Source organism: Quercus lobata, chromosome 2, assembly GCF_001633185.2.
Source record: "Quercus lobata isolate SW786 chromosome 2, ValleyOak3.0 Primary Assembly, whole genome shotgun sequence".
Lineage (NCBI taxonomy): Eukaryota > Viridiplantae > Streptophyta > Magnoliopsida > Fagales > Fagaceae > Quercus > Quercus lobata.
In genome coordinates this window covers 15,016,645-15,034,606 of record NC_044905.1, presented here as the reverse complement: position 1 = coordinate 15,034,606, position 17,962 = coordinate 15,016,645, and the positions used below count along the sequence as shown (strand labels likewise).

The window sequence follows — 17,962 nt, the reverse complement described above, 5'->3', positions numbered from 1 at the left end:
TGTGTCTCTGTCGTCTATCTCTCCATCGACAGAAACGGAGGTTGTAACAGGAAATACAGCAATACTTTTTATCATTAACGGGCCCAACAATGAATAGTAGTACATTTTGGGTGTGGGTAACGCCGTAACACGGGCCTGGAACTTAGGACTCCCTTACGTAGGGGTATGGATAAAAATTACCACCTCTATTTAGGAGTTTCCTAAGTACTTCTATTCTATGCTATGAGTTTATTATTTGAGTCAAATAAATTTTTTACTTAAAAAAAAAAATGTTAATTGGTATAGATTTTGATTTTCTTTTTTTTTTTTTTAGGAGGTGGATTCGGTGAATTCAAAGATGTACAACACCGACAGTAAAAAGACTTCTTTGGGTCACAATCAAATTAATAAACTCTTCAAGGTCCAAGGCTTGTTGTTGGTGAAACATAAGGACACTATAATAATCATCATGTCATGAAGCCTTGACATACACTCGGCTGTTCCATCAAAAAAGAAAAAAAGTAATGCAATGAAATTTGTGGCAAAGATAACAGCGTGAGATTCATGACATTACAGGCTGATTAAGATTAAATAGAAAAAACATAGATAAGACATCAGGGGCAAATTATACAGACCAAGAAGGAATCTCTATAGACATAGATAAGCACCTATTGTAAACCTATCAACTCCCACTAAGCTACAATGATTTGCAGATGATTCACATTTGACAATTATTGCCACTAGGAAACCCTCAGTACTCGATTCACATTGTCTGACTAATTATGAGCTTGCCATCATGACCTTGAAATTAAATCAGCAGTGAACAGCTTCCATTTACAGTGAGGTACAGATCAGAAAGCCAAAAACAGGCATGTTATTTATCTTCTGCAGGAATCGGTGGTTTCTCCACAATAAGTAGCTGCACACAATGCCTTCCAGATGGGAACCAACAGTTTCACTGGCGGTTTTACTACCTGCAGAACAACTTTTCAAGTTCCAGTAAGGTAATATTGTGACAAAATTTACCAAATTAAAACAAAAACAAATGAAGAATATGTAAGACTTTTAATCTTAATTATTCTTTGTGATCTTTTGGATGGGCATGTAAGCCAAATATTTAACAAATCATTAGTGCCCAACTAATTCAAGACCAACAAGCAAACCGACACCCTACTCCTTTTACCCATTATGTATTTCTCCTTCACAATTCTACCCAAATTTCTCATCGCAATTGGCTCCTTGTTGATTCAGCTGCCCGAGTGGCATCACAAGTTCTTCAATTTCTTAACATGAGATATCTTGTGCTCATTTTAATTAAGTTCAACGATAATTATATCCAGTGGCAACATATAATGGACATGCACCAACATGTCTTACCGTGAATGCCAAAAATTAGTTCTTTTTTGCCACGAACGAGCAAAACCAAGCTCCAGTAACAAGTAAATGGAGTCACATTCTCATTCAGGACTGGCTTCAGTATTTTGTCAATAGGAATTAAGCTACGAACAACTCTCCCACTGTATAAAAATGCAGAATGAAAATTTATCAATTAAGAAGGAATGAGCTATGCCACTATCTATTTATGTTTCTTTGATGATGTAATGGAAATCATGCATTGATAACATCAATGGATTAATGTTATAATGCCAATTGTAATCATGTGAGATGAAAGAATTACCTCCAATAGTGAGCTTCAAGTTGCACTCCGAGTGAAGGTATAATTACAACAGACTCTGCATTTGAACAAAAAATAAGCAATGAGTACATGGGGAAAAAAAAATATATATATATATATATATAATTAGTTTTATTGATCAACAAAAATAATGCATCAAGTACAATGATTCTTGACTCCTAAGAATTTAGAGAAAGGATACGTCCCTGAAGCCAGCATCTACCCAAACAACATTTTGAAAAATTGCATCTTCAAATCAAAAACACCCCTCAAAAGTTCACACCCCTCAAAAGTTCTAACATTTCTTTCTCGCCAAAGACACCACATCAAACAATGTGGAACAGCCTTCCATATTGAAATGTTTCTATGTCTCCCAAATGGGCCAAATCATCCCTGCCAAGAAGCTAGCAATTCTAAACCCTTTAGGCATCACCCATTGTACTCCAAAGAGAGCAAAAACCATATCCCATATATCTCTAGCTACAAGACAATGCATAAGCAAGTGATTCACTGTCTCCCCGTCCTCCTTGCATTAATTTCAAATGGTCATTGTACTCCAAAGAGAGCAAAAACCATATCCCATAAATCTCTAGCTACAAGACAATGCTTAAGCAAGTGATTCACCTCTCCCCGTCCTCCTTACATTAATTTCAAATGGTCATATGTCACCATAGAAAACTTAAACAAGTTCAAGAAATCAATCAGAGATATAAGTTAATATTCTCTAAAATAATTTATTCAAAGCAGGCAGCAATGCAGTAATTGTTATTCTAAAACTTGAGGTTCTACTCCTCTCTTTATATTATAGTCCTAAAAATAAGAACTAAGTATATATAAAGGAGCAGTCTTTAGCTTTTCACCTTTCTCAATAAGTGTCCCATAATATGATTTGACAAGGCAAGCACTGGAAAGCATGCTCAGAAGGAAAATGGTACCTAATGTTCCCTGTCACCAGATATGCCATCAAGTTAAATTCGTATTTATCTATCTAAACTGTTACAACAAATTGTGTTTGTTATGAAAGCATTAAATTGCAACTGATCCCCCCAACATCAAACACACACACAAAAAAAAAAAAAAAAAACAAGATTAAGTATAGGTGTTATTAAAATGTATATGCGTGTGTATTATATTCTTTGAGAAATTCCTAGATATTAAAAAGTACAACACAAATCAAACATGCAGACCTGGGATAACAGAAGGTTGAAAATTGAAAGTATCACACACACATACACATCAGATACATGAGATACAAATTTGATTAGATCCTTTCTAACACAGGTAGCTGAAGGTAGACCATTCAAAGCCCACCTGTCAACGATTTACATACCAACCACTTGGAAGATCTACTGCTACTGTTTCCAGTAACCTGATAAATCATAATGCCAATAACTCATCGGCAGTTAATAGTTACTAATATACTATATGATGAACAACTGATATTCTGAAATCTAAAGTAAGCTGCAATTTTTTCTAGTTCTAGCCAAGCAGCAAAACCAAGGGAAAAGCATAGAATGCTAAAGAATTAAAATGAAACAAAGTAATAGATATTACATTTAATAAGCAGAGATAGATGGCGTTTATGAACAGCAAAAGAGCAAAGAGGTGGACAAGGAAAATCCGTGCAGAATTCCGTTGGATGACAATATGGTGAGTGTCCAGTGGATGAGGCCCTTCCCAGTCAACATGCTTATACAAATATTGCGAATTAGCAAGTTGGATTTTAGTCATTTTGAGCTTCAAGCTGACAACTTATTAAGATGATCTGCATATGCTCATACGGTCCAACCAAAGGAAGCACCTGCACATAATAAAACAGTATAAGCCAACCTCATATGATGAAAATAAACATAACACTACAACAGCTATTGTAGCAACACAAATATAAATGAACAAACAAAAAAAAGAATGATACCATACCAGAAAACATTTTCTCAAAATACCTAGAGTGATTGCATGAAAGATTTGTTTAAATTATGCACCAGGTGCTACTGTAGACGATTAAAAGAACTTACAAGAAGAATCATTTCATACTGCAAGCAAGTTTGAAACTTGCTGCAGGAATTGCAAAGCAAGGATGAAAAACTGCAGTTGCTGCTGATAAGCTTGCCACTTCAGAAGTGCCACCCATTAGCACGCCAATATCTCCTAGCATTTTCATCACGACGAGCATCTTTGATCTTCAAATATAGCTTGTAAGCCCTTTCTACTTTATTCAAAGCCAATAATTTGTTATTTAGTTTGCTATATATAAGCCTGCTAGGGCAAAAACCCTTCCGCAAAGACTCTTCCATAACAAGTACTGCATTTTCAAGCTGCCCTATGTTGCAAAGTCCGTTGATGACATGCTCATAAACTTCCATATCTGAAGAATAACCGCATTCTTGCATCTCATCCCACATGTTTAACAACATTCCGCATTTACCAAACCTAGAAAGCCGCATAAGCAATAGCTTATAAGCACTCAACGATATTCTACATCCAACTTTTCTTGCTTTTTTGTAAATCATCATGGCAGCATGGGGCGGACCATAGCTACACAAGGGTTCAAGGAAGGAGGTTACAGTTCCAGTGCAGGGAATAAGACTACGACTCAACATCTCATCAAACAACTCAAGTGCATCAGCCACTTTACGGGCTTTAAGCAAGGCAGAAATTAATGTGGTATAAGTAATAACATCCGGGTCAGAGTTATTACTCAACATACTCTTATAATATTTCATACACCCCTCAAAATCTCCAATGGATATAGAGTTAAATATCATTGCATTGTAGGTTCCAGTATCTGGCACACAACCTTTATCCTTCATGTGCTCAAAAATCTCAACTGCATCATCAATCCGACCAGCCCTCCCTAAACCCTCAATAAGGTAACTGAAAGTCGAGCAATCAGGACTAAACCCATCCACTAACATTGCTTTCAAAACACTCTCAATTTCACTAACTCTACCCAATTTTGACCACCCACCAATAATAATATTATATGTCATAACATCAAATGGTATCTTCCCTTTAACTGAATTCAAAAACGAATTTGCAGCACTGACATGGGATCTATGACACATACATTGTAAGAGCACATTCAAACACTCGGTATTACATTTCAACCCAAACTCTTCTACATTTCCAAACATTTGTATTGCTTTTGACACTCTATGAGCTCTAACAAAACTGTCCAATACAATTGATAGAGTCTCTAAATCAAGGCTCACGCCTTCCGTCCTCATGTCACGCAATATTTCTGTCATAAACTTAAAAAAATTTCTTCTTCCTAACGCTTTGATAATCACACGGTAACCATTAATGTCCTTAGTTATAGCCAGGTTCTTAATCGCCCAATTGAAAAACATAACCATTGCTTCACCACCTAAATTCCCTGTGTTCACTACTCTAGCAACAATGTCAAGACTCAATTCAATACCAACATTCGTTAAAGCCTGCTCGATTGCAGTTTTACCCTTCAGTTTCTGAAGGAAAACCCCTCGTAATTTCTCTTCGGGCAATAAAAAACCATCAACTGCTCTAAATTCAGCTACTTGTTTTGTGGGATTTTCAGAATATCTAAATGGGTTTGGTGCTGAAGAGTTACGAGGGATTGGTAAAAGCTCAGAGAGCTGGTCAAGAACGAAACGTTCCTTGGGATTTATTTCGTTCTTGATGTGATTCGGTGATGGCTTGTCATCTAGAGTTGAAAATGGAAATGGAAAAAATGAAGTAGGTGAAGAGAGGTAGTGGGAATGGTACCTGGTTCTGTTGAAGCGCTCGAGAAACCCGATAAATCGTCGTGATTGAAACGCCATGAAATGTCCGATATTTAACCGATATCTTTTGTTCGGAGGCGATTACGACGGAGATTTGAGGTCTAAAGTCGATTCGTTGAGTCTCCGGCCACCGTTGAGGAAGTTTTTTGTTGAAGAGCAAGATGGGTCTTCTTCGTCGGCGTCGGAATCGGGCGAGCTTGAAGGCCTCGCCGGAGTTTTGCAAGAAGAGTAACTCTACTGGGTTCTCGAAGCTATGGAGGTTCAGAGATTTCGTTCATCGAAGCAACAGTGATGGCAAAGGAGAGGCTTGGCCTTGTGGACTGGTATTAACGTTAGGTTATCCTTAATTTTTTTTTTTTTTTAAAATTTTTTTTACATCTGTCTCTGTTTGTAGCAGTTGATACAGATTTGTGTGCGGAAATGCCAGTAAATTCCCTTTATTAGAGCATCCACTGTGGTTAAAAATTTAGTTTTTTAGTTATATTAAAAGTTATTTTATCTATTTTATCTACATGCTGCAATAGTAGATTTATTTTAGTTTTTAACACAATAAAATAATATAAACATCACAATAAAATAATACAGCCACTACAATAAAATAATATATCCTACTACCTAAAAAAACATCCACAATACCAACCACAATCAACTCTACTATCAGCCACACCCACAACTACCACCACCACCACCGGCCACCAGTCCACAGCAGGAAAAAAAAAAAAAAAAAAAAACCAACCAACCCAAATCTCCAATCTTTTTCCTTAACCCAGACCAAACAAAATCACCAATCATAAACAAAAAAAAAAATGCAGCACAACCTACCAAGGCACCAACATAGCATCACCAACAAACCCACAGTCACCACAAAACAAACCCACAACACACTACAAAATAAACCCACAGCCAAAAATCATAAATTAGACCCACAAATCACAAATCGAACCCACGCCGATACAACCCCCCACCAGCAAAACGACCCCCCACCACCACCACCATCTCCACCGTGACCCTTGAAATCCAGCAACCCAAACTCTGAAATCCACCAAACCCAAATCCAGCTACCCAAACGTCGAAATCACACACCGATCTTAACCCCGATACCAACGCACACTGGAGCATAACCACGACCCAAGGATGGAGTGGAGGTGAGGGAAGCCATTTCGATCCACGAGGCCGGAGCACAACCACGATCCACGGAAATCCACTTCGATCCACAAGGCTGGAGCACAACCACAACCCAACGGCTAGAGCACAATGTTGAGAGAGTTTGCTTGAGAGAGTTTTGAGAGATGAGATGAGACCTGAGAGAGAGAGAAAGAGAGACAGAGAGAGAGAGAGAGAGAGAGAGGCAAGGTGTGGGTTTTTAATAAAATAATCGGGCTGGTAGAATAAAATATTTTTTTTTTTAGCTTTCATGAACAGTGCACATCTATCTATAGATGTGCACTGTAGCAATGGAGCTAAAAAAAATAGATTTAGCTCCACTGCTGGAGCATCATTTTGGTGTTTGAGGAGCTAAATTATAGTAATATAACAATATACCTACACTGCTGCAAATGCTCTTAGAGCACTTGCAACGATGGAGTTAAATAGCTATATAATTATTTTAATTCCACCAAAACACAAAAAACCACCATCCAGCAATGGAGCTAAAGCTATTTTTTTTAGCTTCATTGCTACAGTGCACATCTATCTATGGATGTGCACTAAGCTAAAAAAAAATATATATATATATATATAATTAAATTTCTCTCTCCTCTTCTATTTAAAAAATATTTTCTCTTTCTTTCTTTTTTCTCTCTCTGGCTTCTCTTCTTTCTTCCTTTTTCCTTCTCTCCTTTTTTTTTTTTTTTTTTTCTCATCCTTATCTACTCTCTGCTTCGCCGATCTATTTTGGATCTTCATCTTCATTGCCGTCCCACGTCGCTATCCCACACCACCGACCCATTTCGCCTAGTCCTCCATCTCACCGCCAATCCAAGCTCCATTGCCGACCTAAGCTTCATTGTCGATCCAAGCTCCATCGGCACCGCCTTCATCAAACTTAAGAGCGCCGCGGATTTCGTGATTGGATTTCATGGGTTTCTCTGGGTTTTGTGATGGTGGTTTGGCTAGGTTTCATGGTGGCTGAGTTTCATGGGTCAGTGGTGGTGTGGCTGTGGTGGTGATTTATGTGTTGGTTTTTGGCTAATTTGGATTTTTGGCAGTGGTTGTGGGTGGTTGTTCTTGGCTTGTTAGTTGTTGTTGGGTGGTTGTGGGCGGTTGTTCTTGGTTGGCTGTGGTGGTGGATCAGTTTGTGGTGTTTTTATTGTAGTGAGATGGATTATTTTATTGTAGTAGATATATTATTTTATTGTGTTGAAAGTTAAAATAGATCCACTGTTGCAGCATATGTGTAGGTAAAATAGATAAAATAACTTTTGATGGTGATAAATAGCTAAATTTGTAGCTCCACTGATGTTGAGGTGTATCTCAGTACAGGATAAAATTTAGTTACAGTTATTCAACCATGTGACTATTTAATTAAAAAATACACTCATCTCGTAAAAAAAAATCTACATAGCAGAATTTTAAAAAATGAACATAAAGAACAATACCTAAGTCTTGCTCCTTAGTATAATATTTTATTTTATTTTGATGTATGATGGATTGACACCTTAACTATCATAAAAATATTGTGACATTTTATTGTGACCATAAAATAACTCTAATGACTAAGAGCATTACCATCAAGTGTGCCAAACACCAAAAACAGAACATCATGAGGTATGTTAAATGTCAAAAAATTTTGAGACATGCTACAGTACACTCTCATCTTTGGCACGGTACGGATGAGAATGCCATATGCATTTATTTTTTTTTTTATTCACTCTGTATCTCTCATTTCTTCTCTTTCTCACTCTACTCCCTGCTGAGTATCTATCTCTTCTCGTTGCTCGCTGCTCTTTATCTCTTCCCTCTGCTCGGTGCTAAAGATTTGTGCTTGTCAATCTGTGCTCGCTGATCTGAAGCTTGCCAGTTTGAAGCTCATTAATCTGAAGCTGCGTCATCCTCCATAGATTCTCCACAACTCGCCGCCAACCTCAAAGCATCGTCCCTTATGCCATACCTACATCCTTTCCGACCTCCCACTTTCATATCTCTCTTAATCGGGTTGTGGGTGTGAGATTTAGGATGGGTTCTGATATGTGGGTTTTGGATCGTCATTGTGTGGATTCCAATGGTTGGTTGAGTTTGGTCATTGTGGGATCTGTTAGGTTGGTGTTTTGGGCCAGTGGTGGTGTCGTGGTTGTGGCAGTGGTTGGTTGAAGATTTTGAGGTTTTTCTTTTTTTTTTTTTTGAGATTTTTGAATTTGGAATTTGTTGTAGGTATTTGGTTGTTGGTGGCGATTGCCACTAGGTGTGTGTTTGTATATTGGCTAGTTTAAGGACTCAATTTGTAACGATCTCAAATTGGCATATTGGGTTCGAACGTTAAAGGCCCAAACAATAAAATTTGTAAAGGGTGGGCTAAAAGGCTAGGCCTTGGTCACCGGACAGTGATTTGTCATGGTATTCATGGCGGTCGCACAGAGGTGAACTGAGTTTGTCCAAGAAGACTTTCTCTTTGGCACGGCCTGAGTGACTCCGGTCATTGGACATCGTCCGAGGAGCTGAATGTTCTTATTATACCTTTTTCTTTAGGTTACAATGGTCCAAGAGTCGATACATAATGCTCTCCTTCCCCCTTCTCTCGGGGATGAATTCTTACATTCTATAGCCCCTCTCAGTTGATCCTGACCTTCCATCTGTTGATTAAGCAGGTAACTACTCGAGTGCTTGTCCCATAAGCCGCCTTCCCCCACTTTCTGTTAGTTGCAATAACCGAAATCACACTGTTCAGGGGTCTTTTCTCATCAATGCGACCAAGACGTTTGTGGGCGCATTCAATGTGATGGTGACAGCTTTTCCTTGAACCGCTCCCACACTGCACCCCCGTGCGAGCTCTATTATACTCGTCTTTTCTTCTGGGAGCGCTTTGGGGGCTGCCTTTGATGGCGTGTCGTTCTTCCCTTCTAGGTTTTGGGATGCCGAGGACAGGATCGTCCTCGGCTGCATTCCTAAGCCATTTGGACTTTCGCTTCATGTCCTCGGTAACGTCTCTCCTCGGCGCGGGCCTTAGGCCTTAATATATAGTGGGCTGGGGTCACAAATTCTTTGGCCCCACAGCTAGTTTAGAGTAAATATATTATTTAATGTGGTGTATATATTATTTTAATGTTTAGAATCAAATAATAGAACATGTGATAAATGGTGTATTGTAAAATGAGGTGGTAAAATAATAAAGTAAGTGTTTTGCTGTGTTAAAATGACATAATTTCCCAACACCTGATGGGAATGCTCTAATGAGTAACATTTTTATAGTAAGAATTAGTTTGAGATCTGCTTATTTTGCTGAAATTAAAATTTTTTATTGAAAATACTGTAGATAAAGGTAAAAGTTAGTTGAAATAGTACAATGGGACTCATGAATAGTATCAAAAAGTGCAGTGAGACCCATGAATAATACCAAAAATAAGCTAAATAGTTAAATTAGTTAGCAAAAATAATTTTTGCCCAACTCACACTAAATATATGAAATAAAAATCAATTTATTTTGTACGATGGCAAATATCAACCTTATAGTTTGATAGTGTCAATTTGATACTTGCACTTTTGAATTGAAAATTTAACACATTTGATTCTAAATTTATAACAAATCAAATATTTTTCTTAATATTTTCCATTAAATATTAATGGATCTATCAAGTGATATGCACATGCATGGTTTTACTTTTACCACAATTACCTGAGCCACATTGATAAGGGATGAATGAGAGTTAGGGAATGTTTGGTAAATTATAATAGGCATTGTAATGTAATAATTATTCTTATGGTTTAACTATTCTGTAGTTTAGTTATGTTTTTATTATAGGGAATAATCATTCCTTATGAATAGCTATTCTTCAAACTTTGTGCCTTAAATGCACAAAGTAGGATTGATGTGATTATCCTTCCTCAAATATTACTTTTATCTTAAATTACCGATTCTCTCAAAAGGTTAAACTATTAGAATGTGGTAAATTTAATCATTTAATCACATACTTCTAACAGTCTCAAATATGCAATGCTCTGTGCACTTGGCGTCGCTATCCTTCTTTTGTAAATTGGTTTTCAAAAATGAGTTCTACCCATAAATTTGATCATTTGCAAATGCCTCACCTATAGAATTGAGGTTGCTTTCAATAATTTTCGACAAACTACTAGGCAATGGCGGCTCTAAGAATTTTTTTTAGGGTAATCACTAAGAAACTTAAATTACACAAAATTTAATAAAGAGACAACTTGAATATATCAACATCACAAAAAAGGCCTTTTCTTTTTCGTTTTGTGATTTTTTTTAGTTTTACAATTTTGGTTGATATGCATATAAATTACTATATATATTTTTTAAAAAAAATTCAGCTTTAAATAGCTTTGGAGTGTTGGGTGCATGGCACCAATTAGATCCAGCCCACAAAGTTAAAGACCATATGTGACCTGTCTTGATTATTTTCGTGGCCAGCTAGTATTCCCAATTCAAGTGGAATTAGTATTTGTGTGTTACTAGGGGTTTACGGCCAGGGCTATTTAAATAAGGTTTAAATGTGGTTTTGTGGGAACTGTATAATGTGAGCAAAAAAAGAGTGCTGCATATAGAAGAAACAGAAAAAAGAGGAAACCGCACAAGAGAAAAAAGAGAGCAACTAAGAGAGAGCCACTTAGAGAAAGAAGATATACAAGAGAGAGAGTTATGTATGGAAAAGAATATAGAAAGGAGAGAGTAAAGAGATGACGCCTTTAAGAGAGATAATTAGTGTGTGAAAGTAAAGAAAGAAAGAGAGATTTTCTTTAGCCGTGAGACGTACACAAGAATTATTGTAATTGATTAGATAATAGTGATTGATTCGGAGTTTCTCCCGTGGTTTTTCCCTTCAAAAAGAAAGGGTTTTCCACGTAAATTTTGTATTCTTGTGTGTAATTGTTATTTTGAATTGCTAATATTGTTAATAATATTATTTAAGACCTAACATGGAGTATAAAAGCTAGGGGTTTACGGCTAAGGTTTAAATGTGGTTTTGTGGGGGCTGTATAATGTGAGCAGAAAAAGAGTGCCGCATGTAGAAGAAACAGACAAAAAAAAAAGGGAAGCCGTACAAGAGAAAAGAGAGAGCTCCCAAGAGGGAGCCACTTAGAGAAAGAAGATAGCCAAGAGAGAAACCTGTGCGTGGAGAAAAAAATAGAAAAGAGAGAGCAAAGTGTTGCTGGCTTTGAGAGAAGATAGCCAAGAGAGAAACTTGTGCGTGGAGAAGAAAATAGAAAAGAGAGAGCAAAGTGTTGCTGCCTTTGAAAGAAATAATTAATGTGTAAAAGTAAAGAAAAATAAGAAAAAAATTTCTTTAGCCGTGAGACATACACAAGAATTATTGTAATTGATTTGATAATAGTGATTTTTTTTTTTTTTTTTTGAGAATCAAAACTGTGAAACTTCATTAAGGAAGGCTCTCAATGTCAGCCAAAAGTACAGATGCAAGGTCTGGTGGTAATTCTTCCATCCAGACGGACATATTAGGAGTTATAAGTGCTCTCCTTGCTAGTGAATGTGCTAACTGATTACAATGTCTCTTGACGAAGGATAATGTTGCTTTAGAGAAATGAGACAGCAGGAAAAGAATATCAGCTGCAATGTTTCCGTAGTGAGTCAGCTGGCTGCCTCCAATCATCAGATTTTTTATAAGGAGTTTCGAGTCACCTTCAAGTGTTATATCATCGAAACCGAGTTCCAAAGCAAACTCTAAGGCTCTTCTTGCCGCCAGTGCCTCCACCTCGATGACTGATACTGGCAAGGGTATTTGTTGAGTCAAGGATGCCATAACCAGCCTGGCATCATTATGGATCACCACGCCTACCCCAGCCCTATCTCTGTCTGCAAATGTTGCGCCGTCAAAATTGATCTTGAACCTGTTAGCCTCAAGTGCAGTCCAATGAATTGTTACTCGTCAATGGGGGTGCGAAGATGGCACATTGGTAGTTTCAGACCCCACCATGCATTCTTGGGCAAACTCCAACACTTTGTCTAGTGGTAAGGCTGGTTTGCCGAGGCGAAGGTTGTTTCGCCTATTCTAAAGTGTCCAAATTACTGTTGCAAACAGCTCCGGCTCTCTGTTTCCTGCAAAAATAAAGTCAAACACGTCAATAAAAGATAAGCACGCAGAGAGCGTGCCATGGTTCCACTTTGGCCGTGTGCACCACAGGGGCATCAGTTCTGGGCAATGCAACAAGGCATGCACGACATCTTCTTGGTGCATTTTACATCGATCACAGGTGGCTGTGGTAGTGATCTTACGGCGAACCAAATTCGCTTTTGTAGGTAAAGATTCTTTGCAAGCTCTCCAGGCCAGATGTTTCACTTTATTTGGGACATTGAGACCCCAAATCTTCTTCCATAATGGCTTCAAGGTGTCGTTCTCAGATGGACCAGGTTGCTTGCCCAGTTGTTCCTCATGTAGAAATTTGTATCCGGATTTTACAGAGTAAACACCATCCGGGTTGAAGGGCCAAATCAATACATCTTCTTGAATCGTCCTGCATAGGGGAATATTTTTTATTATACTTGCTTCAAAAGGATAGAACATTTGCTCTAAGACCTCTTCCCTCCATATTTTTTGCCCGTGGTCGATCAAGTCACTGACCAGAACTATGTTGCTGTCTTCAATCCTTGGTCAACAGCTTCGGATTTGCTTTGAAAGGCAGCCAATTATCCCCCCAAATGTAGACTGAGCTCCCCGACCCAATTCTCCACCTACTCCCCCTCTTAATTACATCTCTTCCCCGCATAATACTCCGCCATGCGTAAGAAGCATTAGCAGGTATTTTGGCCTCCATCACTGATGTTTTGGGGAAGAATTTGGCTTTAAAAACACGGTAGAATAATGAGTTTGTGTCATGAAGCAGCCTCCATGTGTGCTTTGCCAAGAGTGCATCATTAAAAAGGGAGAGATTTTTAAAACCCATACCACCTTGAGATTTAGGCTTACACAAATCTTGCCACCTAACCCAATGAACCTTCCGATTATCACCTCGTTGACCCCAAAAAAATCTGCATATCATCATTTCAATCTCATGGCAAAGTGTTGATGGGAGCTTAAAGCAAGCCATCGTATAGGATGGGAGGGCTTGTGCCACGGCCTTAATTAGAATCTCTCTCCCTGCTTGGCTAAGGAGTTTAGCTTCCCAACCTTGTTCAAATGGTAAAAATTGGAAACCAGATTCTATTCCAATTCTTTTACCGTTCCAATTTTTTAAACCATCACTGTCACAACTACACACTCACACGTCTAAACTCATTTTCAAAGCCCAAATTCAAACACATGTACATAATCAAATTCATTTTTGTTGAAGGGAAACTAAAATTACTAACTGCATCAATAGGCTGCATTTTTTAAGAAATTATTAATTAAGAGCCCATCTAGTTTTGTGGTATTATCTGTTTTATTTTACAAAGAGAAGGAATGTTTGGATTCCCCGATACTTCGTTATTGGAATTATCAAAATGAAATTGAGTTGAAGTTGAGCTTGTTTCCATGGTAACTGTGTGTATTCTTTTATAGTAAATGGAGATTTTGGCTATTTGAGCATATTATTGTTTGTTTATATTTGAAGATAAGATCTCATAAATATAATGACCTAGTGAACCTTTTGACGAAATTATTGGTGTGAACCTCTCGTGTAATATGCGTGTGACTCGGCAAAATGCATAGCTAGCCTTGAACGTCAATCCCCTGCAAGAATCTAAGTTCTTAAATTAGAGTCCAAGCGTATAACTATAAAATAATTCCGCATATCACAATCATTACTAAGTATTACTTCCCGTTTATTTTAGTTGGTCTGATTTTTTTTTCTTTTGTCTATTCTACTAGTTTATTTGAACCCCTACAAAGAACTTTGACGAGGGTCAAAGAGATTTTTTGTGGGGAACTTTTGTTGAATAGTAACTGAAAATATTGTTTTTCCACTTGATGACGTTGAGAATTGTCACCAATGAGTCGCACTGTACTCGCGAGTCAACGAACCTGCACAACAAGAACGAACGGGAGAAAAACCCTTAGAGAGCACCGGTGTGGTGCCGGCCAAAAGTTCTCCGAAGGTCAAGTTAGAATTCGTCCCTTGAGTTATTTTTTAAAGGCGTTAGAGAGGGTCAATTAATCTTACCTTGATTTGCGTGAAAGTTACTCCTTTTATAGCAGTGGAGAGGTGGCTTTTCTTCTTGACCTCCAGATCTTTCCAATGTGGGACTCTGATACCATTTCCCTTATTGGATCTTAAGGCTTTTCCAGGCAATAGAGATTTCGGGCTATGGGCCCTTACTATGTCTGTCCATGATGGGCCTTTAGGGAGCGTGGGTCCCGCTTTACACAGACCAAACAGTACCTATCCGTCAGGCCCATTAAGATAGGCCCACCAGACTAAATCTTACCATCTTCAGTTGCCCCCTTCACCCCAATGGTCCGTCTGTTCCAAGGATCAATGGGGTGACGATCCTAATGTAGGGGCATGACGGGTACTTTAATGACGGAATGGATCCGTGAAACAGAAGATTTAAAGTAATAGGCGGACACAACCGTCAGAATGTATGACGGTTTCAGATCTTTAACCGTCAGATAGGATGACGGGTATCTTGCAGTTTCAGACGGTTTCATATAGTCGACGGTTACCATCTACTGATGCGAGCAGACAGGTTAGCATTTATTAGCATGCCACGTGTCAATCTCTGACTGGCCGTTGTATAGGATCGAAGCGTCGCTTCGTCTTCCGTGTATCTCCTATATATATGAGGCGTCTCAATCTCTCATTTTCGCATTTCCAAACAGAAAACGTCTGTCAGAGAGAACCGTCAACCTTGCCAGAGAAGTCCGTCGAGCACTGGTAACCACCAATTACCACAACCGTCAGCATTACTCCGTCAGGTGTGGTAAGTATTTACTTTAATTTCATATTCAAGTTACATTTTCGACCAAGCAATATTGTTAGGCTTAATATACCCGTCAATGTTTTTAAACCCGTCAAGTCTTAGGTTTCATCATTAATTGTAGGAAATGTCTAGTGCGTCAAGTAACCAATCGGTGGTTCGTGACGGGACGGAATACGAGAATGTATACCCGTCCGGTCATAAAGACCAAGATAGTCCAGGCGAAGATAGGAGTCCGTCTGCATCCTCTTCGTCCTCAACAAGTGAGGATGTGGAGAAAATTGAGATAGAGGGTCCTGACGGGAATCAAGCACTGGAGTCCGTCGTAGGTGCTGATGGACTAAGGCAGTTCATCATGTTACCAGAGTGGACAGTGCATAGGTTCACATCCGTCATCCGGGAGAGACATTTCAGTACCTTTAGAACAAATTTTCAGATACCAGACTACATCCCGATCCGTCTTCCCTACGTGTCGGAGAGATGTTATTATGACGGAGTAGAAGGTGTTGGAGTGTACGAGCAGGTGTTGAAGGCTGGACTTCGGTTCCCGCTCTCTACACTCCATAGGGAACTCTTGCATTACCTGGGACTGTCCGTCACCCAGATTTCTCCAAACGCCTGGAGGGTCTTCATAGCAATGGAGATTCTTTATGGCGCAATGTCGAATGGAGAAAGGAGACTGACGGTCCGTGAATTTCTTCACTGTTACCGTCCAGATGAGATTGATAGATCAAGGGGGTTGTACCGTTTTGCTAGTCGAAGTCCCTTGTTGAAGGTCATCTTTGAGACCCCAGACTCAAATAGAGACTGGAAGAGTCGCTATTTCTTCCTGGAGGGTGACAGGTGGATGAACCGTCCAGGAGAGACGGAGTACATGCCCGTCGATACAACTTGGGGGATAATAAACCAAGCGCGTATGCACCCGTCTTGCTTGTTCCTTTTTTATACACCCGTCCTCTATTATGTGCGTATTTTGACCGTCTCTCTTTGCAGGTAGAGGGCGCCCGCAGGTTAGCCTCGAGGAATTTAGTTTCCTTGAAAAGGTTTGTAGAAAAGCTAAGCCGGACGAAAGGACCTGGGCCAAGTTAGTGAATCCAAAGACAATACACTGGTATTGTGACGGTCCAGAACCTACCCGTGAGGCCATTGCTTACGACGAAAGAATACACAAACGTGAGTCCGTCTACTTTTACCCTTGAAATTGAAATTTTACTTTTGAGAGAACATCATCATCCGTCCTGTATTGCAGAAATGGACGACGCCAAGAGAAGAGCCATGATAAAATCTCTAGCCGTCGAGCAAAAGAAGACGGGTGAGATCGTTGTTCCCAGTGTGCCGGGGTCATCGGGCAAGAGGAAGCAGCCACCAAAGTCCGACCGTCCACACAAGCAGCCAAAGGTGTCAATGGAGCCCATCGTGGGCTTGATGGCTGAGGGCCCTAAGGCCGTCAACCAAGTTAAACAGGGGGCCGGTAAGGGCCTAATGCATGCTCCACCCGTCAGCGAGGAGAAGCCCCCTCCCCTTCTTCGTGATGATTCGAAGTTCGCTTTGGAAAAGCTTACGTCCATACTTTCTGCAGAGGACTATGAGGATCTGGGGAATCACTCGACGGAGGCGATGGGAGAGACGGGGTTATTTGCCGTCGGACAGGTAACTTTTCATTATCCTTCAGTGTATGTCCGTTCACTTTCTAGTTTCATTTTTAACACTTCTAATTTTCTTTATTTCAGTCCTTGGTTATGATGAAGGGCTTGATGGACCGTTGCCTCAACCGTGAAGCGGCTCTGGAACGGGTACGGTCAAAACTTGGGAAGACGGAAGAAGAGCTTAGCCAGCTGCACAAGTGGAAGTCCACCATGGAGCAGAAATTTGAACTGTCTGAGAATACAAGAAAGGAGCTCGAACAGAAGACGGAAGAAGCTGGGAAGGTCTTGAAGAGCAGAGCGGACGAGGTGAAAGATCTGAAGAAAAAGCTCCGTCATGCAAAGGACGACGCCGTCAGCGAATATCGCAACTCCGAGTCCTTGTTGAAGGAGCTTGGAGGATCGTTCCTTCAAGGCTTTGACGATGCGCTCCGTCAGATAAAAAAGACCTACCCAGATCTGGACGTGTCTATGATAACACTTACTGATCAAGATCAGACTTCTGCCCTGCCCGTCGCCTCCGAAAATACGGAGGACCTCTTTGGGGAAGAAGCAGCTCAGGGTGACGGAGAGTCCGCTCCGCCGAATGAGGTCGCTGTTGCCGACCCCAAGAAAGCAGAGTAACCCATGTAATCGTTTAGGAGGATCCGTCTCCCTTTTATATACAGTTAATTATTTGTAGACGGTTTGTTTAAAGTTTGATTTTGTATTGAACAATGTTTGATTTTAAGTGTTGATTTGCACAAGCTAATCTGTTGATCCGTCCATTTTAAAAGCTGTTGCTGACTTATATAGTCATGTCGTCCGTCCACCTCGTGGGCGTTCTGGAGCCGTCCGCTTTATTTATGTATGTAATTTTCCCACCGTTTTGGCTGAA

General features: G+C 39.5%; 2 protein-coding genes across 7 annotated transcripts; one reads left to right on the top strand and one right to left on the bottom strand.

Annotated features, from left to right (window-relative positions):
* Positions 1-487: 487 nt before the first annotated feature.
* Positions 488-5,793, bottom strand: LOC115974662 (putative pentatricopeptide repeat-containing protein At5g43820). Of its 5 annotated transcripts, XM_031095121.1 has the most exons (7): positions 3,670-5,793; positions 3,209-3,455; positions 2,966-3,023; positions 2,515-2,599; positions 1,658-1,712; positions 1,357-1,496; positions 488-953 (listed from the first exon to the last, which is right to left on the bottom strand). In XM_031095121.1, the coding sequence occupies exon 1, from the start codon at positions 5,452-5,454 to the stop codon at positions 3,769-3,771; it is 1,686 nt and encodes a 561-aa protein (XP_030950981.1). In that variant the 5' UTR covers positions 5,455-5,793; the 3' UTR covers positions 488-953; positions 1,357-1,496; positions 1,658-1,712; positions 2,515-2,599; positions 2,966-3,023; positions 3,209-3,455; positions 3,670-3,768. The 5 variants fall into 5 exon arrangements, with proteins under 5 accessions (XP_030950981.1, XP_030950980.1, XP_030950979.1 ...); XM_031095120.1 differs by having other exon boundaries at positions 2,515-3,023; XM_031095119.1 differs by lacking the exon at positions 2,966-3,023.
* Positions 5,794-14,721: 8,928 nt separating this feature from the next.
* Positions 14,722-17,962, top strand: LOC115974661. Of its 2 annotated transcripts, XM_031095118.1 has the most exons (5): positions 14,722-15,211; positions 15,345-15,445; positions 16,436-16,615; positions 16,692-17,092; positions 17,173-17,962. In XM_031095118.1, the coding sequence occupies exons 1-5, from the start codon at positions 15,198-15,200 to the stop codon at positions 17,707-17,709; spliced, it is 1,233 nt and encodes a 410-aa protein (XP_030950978.1). In that variant the 5' UTR covers positions 14,722-15,197; the 3' UTR covers positions 17,710-17,962. The 2 variants fall into 2 exon arrangements, with proteins under 2 accessions (XP_030950978.1, XP_030950977.1); XM_031095117.1 differs by having other exon boundaries at positions 14,722-16,356.

Excerpts from the sequence above, each read along its gene's own strand:
- LOC115974662 (XM_031095120.1), bottom strand. The coding sequence starts at position 5,454 with ATGGCGTTTCAATCACGACGATTTATCGGGTTTCTCGAGCGCTTCAAC.
- LOC115974661 (XM_031095117.1), top strand. The coding sequence starts at position 15,570 with ATGTCTAGTGCGTCAAGTAACCAATCGGTGGTTCGTGACGGGACGGAA. Across the intron at positions 16,357-16,435 it reads GGGGATAATAAACCAAGCGC|GTAGAGGGCGCCCGCAGGTT; the intron begins GTATGCACCCGT and ends CTCTCTTTGCAG. Across the intron at positions 17,093-17,172 it reads GGTTATTTGCCGTCGGACAG|TCCTTGGTTATGATGAAGGG; the intron begins GTAACTTTTCAT and ends TCTTTATTTCAG.